At 44.8% G+C, this 8,673-nt stretch overlaps 1 protein-coding gene across 1 annotated transcript; it reads left to right on the top strand.

The window, feature by feature from the left end:
- The first annotated feature begins 951 nt into the window (after window positions 1-951).
- Window positions 952-7,431, top strand: PPDPF (pancreatic progenitor cell differentiation and proliferation factor). The gene is made up of 5 exons (XM_003757602.4): window positions 952-1,161; window positions 5,333-5,420; window positions 6,157-6,234; window positions 6,536-6,632; window positions 6,987-7,431. Exons 2-5 carry the CDS (start codon window positions 5,366-5,368, stop codon window positions 7,099-7,101), a joined length of 345 nt encoding a protein of 114 aa, XP_003757650.2. The 5' UTR covers window positions 952-1,161; window positions 5,333-5,365; the 3' UTR covers window positions 7,102-7,431.
- The last annotated feature ends 1,242 nt before the right edge of the window (window positions 7,432-8,673 follow it).

Raw genomic sequence — 8,673 nt, forward strand, 5'->3', positions numbered from 1 at the left:
TTAAGGGTTAAAAAATCAATGATCTGTCATTCTATAAGTCTTACAACTAATGACAGCTAAATAGAGACACTGGAACACCTTTATTAAAAAAGATTGAGATAAGTTATATCTCTGTATTTTTAGGAAAGTTGGTGTTCTGTCTAAATGGGTGATTAGGGTTATAAGCAATCTGCCCTTTATTACGTTCCAGACACATTCCAGACCGACCTATTCTCAAATCCCCTCACCTCCAAAACCAAAATATCACAGGCTACTTCCTTTTAAAGAAAGTGCTTCAACAAAATTACAATATATTTCTTTGATGTGGAGGGGATGGAGTGGGAATTGGACTCTGTCCCAATTAAATTGTGCTACTCCTCTCCTTCCTGAGTCCCATCAGCAACCCAGGTCTCAGCCCTGAGTACTTCAGGACATCCCCTCCTTATCAAGGTCTTTTGGTCAGAGGACAGACATATTATGGGCACGGGAAGCCTCAGGAACTGAGTATCTTTCCAACAAGGGAGGTGCTCATCAGTCTGCTGAAAGCTACTGAAAACACACACACACACACACACAGCCAAAGCAACCAAAGGACACAAAACAAGGAAGCAAGGTTGGGGAGGGGCCCCTAAAACCATATGCAGGAAGCTTCTAGGACTAGCTGCAAAGAAGGAAGATGGGTCCAACAGTTGTTGTACATGGGAGATTTTTTTAAATTTTGAAATGCTTCTTCTCTAGGAGCTCCTTTAATTAAGAATAAATTTGGATCCCCAGTGCCTCGAGGTGCACGAAAGGGTCAGAAGTTTTTAACCTCTCCCCAACAAAGTCAGCAAAAGCTCTAGTCTCTCTTTTACCGCGAGCAGAGTTAATCTCAACCTCCCGGGGCTAGGGAGAGGAGGCGGAGTGCGGAAATCGCTCCTCCCAACTCTAATGACGGATACCTTCTCCCTCCCCACCCCACATCCCCGCCTCTTCTCGCCACCCTATATAAGTCTTTGCTCGGCCCCTGTAGAATCAAACCCAAAGAACTCTCGCATTTTTTGTTGCCGTGGAGTATCCTCCCGTTATCTCCTTTACAAATGGGCTCTGTGGCCTAGCGCACTCTTCCCCCGAGCCAGGTCACCCGTGATCGTCCGCCGCAGTCCACTGCCTGACAGGGGCTGCTCGGGAGCCGCCACTAAGGTAAGCAGGACGGGGTTAAGGAAAAGACTAGCTGCAACCTTCTTTCGGGGGCTGGGCAGCTCTCTCCTCCCCGTCCCTCACTCTTGACTTCCCTGTGCTGTGAGTCCGGAGCAGGAGGCTAGGGGGAGACAGGAGGGAAGGAGAGGAGACCCACCCTCGCTGGGCAAAGTCCAGACTCCATTTTAAAGACTGTCCAGGGGAGCTCCCAAAGGAGCCAAGGACAATTGGTATTTGTATTAGCCACACCAGAGATACATGTGGAAGGGTAAGCGTATCCAAGTAGAAAGGACTGCGTGAGAAGACTTTGGGTTCCGGTCTTGTCTCTCTGCTTCTTACTAAGTATGACTAATAGTAGCTTTGCGCTCTATCATAACCTCAGGCAAGTCACTCCGTTTCCCTTATTTGTAAATGAAAAAAGGATGCACTCCAGAAGACCCTTCCTAGATTCCTAAGATTTTAAATCTTATGATAAGGAAGTAAGTGACTATACCAATAAGTCTCAAAAATACTCGCCTAAAGGGGAAAAAATAACCCTAAGGGTTCCTGTATGGTAGAACTCTCAGAAGAGGCTAGATTTGAGGAACTTCGGACTTTGGCTGACCATAATAAAATTTAATCGAAGTGAAAGGGGCCTTAGAGGCTATCTAGTTCAACTTTTTCTTCTATAGATAAGGAAAATAGCCCTAGAAAGAGTCTTGTTTGACTTCTCAATCAAAATATATTTAAATGTATGCTCTACTACTTGGAGGCAAGGTATTGGAATTTCAAAGACAAAACTACCCCTTGTAGTAGCTTCCTTTCTATCGGTGGAAGCCATGCACACATTTAAGTAAATACAAAGTAACTTCTTGGGGGTTGGGGAGGACGACGGAGAAGGGGTTCTAATCGCTGTAGTAAATGGGAACTTCTGTATGGTAAAGTGTGGCAAATTTAGAATTTGAGCTCAGATTTTCAAGTATGAAGGACTAGCGCACTGTTTGGCCATCCCATGCTACTTCCCTGGATAGTGGGACCAAGATCCCACTGACAGATATGGAGCCAAAATGAGGCGTCCTGAGTAATCGACACTTTCCAAAGATTTTCGGAGAGTTTAGAAACTGGAAAGGTGCTTCAGTCTTAACTACTGACCGGATGCTGGGCGGTAATTGAGGTCTTTCCTTGGTGGCTTGGCTCACTTGTAGTTACATGGTATCTACAGGTTTTTCACTGCTGTGCTTGGGGGCTAAAAATTTGGGTGTGTGTTTTCCATTCAAAAGAATGTAGATTAGAAACCCTTTGGGGGTAAAATAATATAAAACACCTCCTCTGCTACCACCTCTCCAACCCCCACTGAGATCACCTCCCTTGGAGAACACTACCTTTTTGTTCCCTGTCTACCTCGTAAGCGATTGTCCCTCCCCTAGACATTTACCCTGCTTTGTAAAGCTTTGTTTGCCTTTCTAGCCTCCGCCCTACTGTCTGGGGTGGAAAAAGAACAGTCATTTCGTCCCATCCAGGATCACTGTAAGGGACTGGAAGTGAATACCCTACCCTTCCTCATCCAAAACACGTGTTGGGGCCAACCTAGCCCTTTCTTTGTAACCCCTAACGCCCAATTCGCCATTTCTGGGTACTTCTCGAGAAAATCGGGGAGGCTCGAATGCATCTGATGGTTTTAACAAACACAACCAGCCCTGTTGGCCCCTCGTGGCAAACTCGGGAATTTTTTCCTCTGGGATCTACTTCCCAAATATGGCTATTAGAAGGGAGCTCATCCTTGTGTTGGCCTCGGAATCAAAGCTTTTTTAGGTAAAAGTTGACCTGTGAGATAAGCCTTCCTTATTTCCACTTGAGGGTCTTATTCCGTGTCTGAAGCTACCACAACCAATTCAGACAGAAATGGGGGTGGGGGAGAAGCAAGAGACGCCGGAAACAGACCCCACACCGACTCTGATGTGGGTTCAGTGTCTTGAGCACAGAGCATTCCCCACCCCAAAAAAATCCCTAAGGCGTTTGGCCAGACGAACCCGGACAGCCTGCAAAGTTGGGAGAGGATCGGTAGATGTAAATGCTTTTCCGGACGTGCGAGTCCCATGAAGAGACCCTGACGGGACCAAAGGATGGAAAAAACCCGTCTCCTAAATCCGATCTAACCTAATATAAATTATACCCTTTTCTTTTAGCCGAGCTTCCTTTGGAAGCTGCTGGGCGGGGCTGAGCTGGGCTCCTGCTGCTGGGGAGAACAACCGCGCCTTCCCCTCGCTCGGGGTTGATAAGACAGATCCGACTCCTGCGGGCCCCTAGGCCCTGGAGCGGAGAGCCAGTTTAGACCCTCTACTCCCCACATCTCCCCTCACCCCTCACATCTCCCCTCACCCCCCACATTTCCCCTCCACCCCTGTCCTTTGCTGTCAGTCGAGGTTGAATCTCGATACGGGGAAGGCTGGGCACTGGACCTGCGGGTTTCCCTGAGCCAGTTTGAACTGGTTTGATGGAGTTCTGGGTGGGGTAGCCGCCTCCCCCCGCCCTCTGCCTGGGTTATGTAAGGCTGTGGGGGAGGAGCCACAAGCAGTGCGGCGCAGATAATGGAAGGTTGTCTGGAGGAATTAAGGAGAGGCGGGCCCTCTTCGCGGCACAGAAAGCGCTGACCGTGGCAAAGAGACCAAACAATGTGCTTCTGTTTCTTGTGCAGGCCCTCTTTGTTGCCTGAGAACAGACAGTTAAAGATGAAATCTAAATGTGGCGGAGGGGGGGAGAGGGAAGAGAGAATGTGGGGATGTGAGAAGAGGCGGCGGCTTAATACTGGCTAGTTTTGTCTGTTGGGAGGAAAAAGGGAAATTCTAGGTTTTGTCCCTTAAGTTCTGCGCTGGGGAACTTAAAAGCGAGCCTCCCTCATAAGCGAGTTGAACTCTTACTGGCCACGGGGTCGCTGCTAGTATTGTTTTAATTCCGTTTATTCAGCATTTCTTACGCAGCCATTATGCAGGTTCTGCTCTAGACTGCAAGTCCAATCAACAAACATTTATTACATTCGCTACTGTACTGAACTCTGGAGATAGAGATACAATCAATAGTAATGGTAGACTTTGCCCTTAATCAGTTTATATTCTGGTGGTGGAGAACAGCACTTCCCCCCTAGTCTGGTGATAAATCTGAGACTAAAGGATAGTCTAGATCCTTCCCTAAAGTAAAAGTTCCGGGAGGAACTCATTCTTTGAAAGGGGCAGAGACAGAATGGAAGAAGATGTATGTGCTTGTGCACGCTTGCCCTGCAGTACAAAGCAACAACAATATTTTGAGGAAGGAAAGAACACTTTTAGCCTAGGGGGAAAAGCATCAGCCGAGGTTTCCTAGACATTTGAAAAACAGTTTATAAAGAAACTACTGTATCAGAAGAAAAATTTGAGAAAAATGTAAGAGTAATTCTACAAACCAGTGCATGTGACGTGTTTGTATAATCTAGATAAAATTGGTAATTTGTTCAGTTATTTTGGAATCATTCTGAGGTTGATATAAGTCCAGGCAAAAGGACTTGAAGGAGGAGGTGTCAGGTTGATAGAAAGGACTTGAAGGAGGTGTCAGGTTGATAGAAAGGAGAAAGCAGATGGAAGAAATGTCCTGGTAGAGCTTGGTTATTTGGAAAAGAAGAATCAGAGGTGATTGGGCTTGAAGTCTGAGTTACTGAGATGAAGGTGTTGCCATGATTGTCTGGGGAATTACTGAAAACTCATTTTGCAGTATAAATAATCATTTCTTTGGGAACATCTTCTTTGTCAACACTTTAGGAAAGTCTCCTAAAAGCCACTCCAGTTTTCTCATTTCCAAGAGGATTTAGTGACACAAACATAGATCTTAGTTTTTTTTTTTTTAAAGCACTCTAAGAATTAACAAGCAAAGTAGAAGTAAAATATCCTATTTAATTTTTCCAAAAACAAAACCTGAAAATCATGCCATGAAGTTATACCTAGTTATACAACCAGAAGTTGTTTTAGAACCTTCGGAAAGTAGGTGGAAATTCTCCAGTTACCTTTTCTCCTGGAGAAGTCACTCAAACGATCAAGTATTGAGGCCCACATAATATCTAACCTCTTTGGAGCTGCAAGGTTCCATAGAGCCAGGTTATTTGAGAAAGAACAATTGCTTCTGGGTTGAGCCAAAGTGCATCTGAAAGTCATACCTGTCTCCCCTGCAGGTTTACATCATCACAAGGAAAAGAACAAGCAACATGGCAGCAATCCCGTCCAGCGGTTCACTCGTAGCAACCCACGATTACTACCGAAGTAAGGCCTCCCCGGCACACCAGGCCCTAACCCGGCTAGAACCTTAGGGTCCAGTGTGCCTATGGGCACTCAACTACCTGATGTACTACAAGAGAACTGGGGATTTCTGTTGGCTCTTTTGAAAATATTATGAAAAGAAAATATACAACCCCTAGCTATAAGTTGAACTCAACTTGGTGAAAAGATGTCAGGGATTGCAGCAGAGTATAAGTGGAGAAACCACTGGACTCAGGCAGAAGACCCCCACCCAGGTTTGACTCCTGGTTCTACCTCTTAGTAACTGTGTGATCTTGGGTGAGTTTTCACTATTCTGAGCCTTCATTTTCTCACCTGTAAAGTAGGATAATCCTGCTTATCCTGCCTGCCCCCCAAAGTTGTTGGAAGAAAGCGCTTTGTAAACCCTTTTTAATTCCTAGAGTGTTCCCCCTAGTTCTTGTCAGCAGTACAGAAAGCATATATCTAGCCAGTGGTGTACAGCCCTGCAGATCCTTACAATTGACACCAATTTGGGATCTGAAAGTAACTAACTGTACAGTTGGAGCCTGATTTGAGTAGGTGAAAAATGAGACAGTAAAGTGTTGATCTGCTGGAAGAAGGCTCCCCAGGCCTCCAGAGAAGTGGCAAAATTTCACATTTTGGGGTGACCATGAGTAGCCACCCCAAGAACCCAAAAGGGGCTGAAGATTATCTGTATTCCAGGGAAGGAGTCACTAGTGACACAGTGTTTCCTTCCCAGGACGTCTGGGTTCCACTTCCAGCAACAGCTCCTGTGGAAGTGCTGAGTACTCTGGGGAAGTGATCCCCCACCATCCTGGTGAGTATGGGACCCTTATTAACTCTTTAGGAACATGCCCCTCCTTCTATATCCTTTAAAACAAAATTTAATATTAGACTCATTAAGAAACAAATAGTAGTCATATGAGAGGTAAGCTCCTAATACTAAAATAAATGCTCCAATAACTGGAGATAAGTAGGAGGGTCAGTATTAGAGCTATTCTTTTGTTTTGGGGAAAGCATCTGACATGATTGAAAAGGAGAGTTGATTCTACAGAATAGCAAATTGGTAATTACTCTGAGCTGCTACCAAGATAAAGTGACTCTCTTGGATGTTCTAGGTCTTCCTAAATCAGATCCAGGCCATTGGTGGGCAAGCTTCTTCTTCGGGAAATCAAGTCATCCTTTCATGACAACTGTATTGGAATCCCCAGAGCAGTAAGTGAGCCAGCCTCTGATTGGAGGTAGCCATGGAGTGGGCTTGGGAACCTGAGGGTAAGGAATAAAAAAGCTGAGTATGGCTTGGAAAAAATTATGTGGTAGGCAAACTAATTCCATTCTCCAACAAAATCCCCCCCCCCCTCCCACATATATCTTGTTGTTAGTCTGTCATTAGTTTATCTGTTCATAACTCTGTAAGGAGTAAGAATTTATCACATCATGAAATACAGGAAAAATGACTTGACCCGCTGGGATTTGGGGGATGGGGAAAAGTGTTAGAGAAGGGCTACCTAACAGGTAGTATTGGAATTTATTGATGTTTAACTCTCCCTCTGATACTTGCCTTTGCAGCTCAGGAACTTTCCAGGTTGCTCATGGCACGATCACCTGTGACCTGGCTCAGGAGGCCATGAGGAAGCGGCATGTCAGCGAGCCCAGCAAAACCAGCCCTGGGACTTCTGCATGAGTGGCAGTACCGTCCTCCGCTTCTGAAGTGTGCTAGGCATCAGAGCCCATTTCCCCCTCCCCTCCCCCCCCCTCCCTTCCCTTCCCTTCCCTTCCCATTCCTTTAGAATAGACAGGCTGCTTAAGTGTAGAGGTAGTTGTGTTGTGTGTGTGGTTTTTTTTTTTTTTTTAAGGAAAACAAAAACAAAAGCAAACACCAAAAAACAAGTAAAAGAAACCACACTATTTGTTTTTTTACTATCTGAATCACCTATGTGCTTTCCAGCAGCCTCAGTAACTTTGTTTACTTTGTACTCAAAAAGAAACTAATAAACTTTGAGCAGCCTTTTAATGATGTGTGCCTTATTGGAGCACTTTTCTCCCTTTTAGTTTAAAGCCATTCCTTCTGTTGGTAACAGCCTGAAGATTAAACCAGATTAAAGGTCCAGTTTCTTTCAAAGAACACTTAAAAAGAGGTGGACTCAATCCTAACAAGACCTGAGGGATATTCAGATATTCAGTGCTTGTCTTGGTCTGGGTATTTGCATACTAAGGGATGTTGCATGAGTTATGTTGCTGTCCCTACCCTAACTTTACACTTAAGGCTTTCCTTTTATCAACCATGTTCTTAATACCAGACCTCTCTCAGGTTCCCACCATTGCTGGAGCAAAGAATCCAGAGGCCCAGGTTATCTATTCTGTATCCCCCAAGAAAGTAGAAAGGCTTCCCCAAAGATAAGATCCCCGTTGGGAATGAAGAAGAAAGCAAATGCAGAGGGAAATATTGTGTATTCTAGTCCCCGTATTCGTTCTTTATAGCTGGGAACCAAGGCCATCCAGGAATTAATTTATTTCCCTAAGACTTAATTCCCAGAGTCCCAGCTTTCACCTTCCTACCTTGCCCCTAGGAAGACAAGGGAGTAACTCTTAACATGAATTGGCAAAATGCTTTTGTGTGCTGTACTAAATGCAGGTATGCAGGTTAAGCCCCATCCTCAATTACTGAAGTGAGTTATATGAGGATAAAGGGAAAGAACAAGCACTTATATAGCACCTGCTACATACTTTGCACTTGGGGAAAAGGTTAGGTGACATGTTCAGTGTCCACATGGCTAGTAAATGTCTCATGCCAGATTTGAAGCTGACTCTAGGTCCAGCACTATGTCCGCTGCGCTCCCAGCTGCCACCATAAGCTGAAGTGATTGTTTAAACAAATTCCTAAATACATTCAAAGTATGATTTGATTTGTAGTGTTGCATGAAGAAACCCTGAGGTATAAATTAGCCTTGAAAACACTTGCTCCCGACAGGTGGACTTGGAGATTGGGGAAGAATTTCTCAAGAAGGAACTTGCTTTCTGGACTCTCCATTTTTAATCCACTTCCCCTGGCACTCGAGGCTTTTGTCCAAACCTTGCCAAGTCACCTTGAAAGTGTATGCTGTTCTAAATCTAAGACTTGGCTTATTTACTGGTTCTAATATGATTGGCTATATGATCCTGGGCAAATCACTCTCTGGGTTTTAAGTTTTCCATTAAAAAATGAAGTAGACTAAGTTATTAGAGTCATTTCTGCTTTAAAACTGATTTCTATATG

The sequence above is a fragment of the Sarcophilus harrisii genome, chromosome 2 (genome assembly GCF_902635505.1).
Source record: "Sarcophilus harrisii chromosome 2, mSarHar1.11, whole genome shotgun sequence".
NCBI lineage: Eukaryota > Metazoa > Chordata > Mammalia > Dasyuromorphia > Dasyuridae > Sarcophilus > Sarcophilus harrisii.

What these genes read in the sequence shown, in the direction of transcription:
- PPDPF (XM_003757602.4), top strand. Translation starts at nt 5,366, where the DNA reads ATGGCAGCAATCCCGTCCAGCGGTTCACTCGTAGCAACCCACGATTAC. An exon ending in AACCCACGATTACTACCGAA is followed by an intron (nt 5,421 to 6,156) that starts GTAAGGCCTCCC and finishes TTTCCTTCCCAG; the next exon opens with GACGTCTGGGTTCCACTTCC. An exon ending in AGTGATCCCCCACCATCCTG is followed by an intron (nt 6,235 to 6,535) that starts GTGAGTATGGGA and finishes TGGATGTTCTAG; the next exon opens with GTCTTCCTAAATCAGATCCA.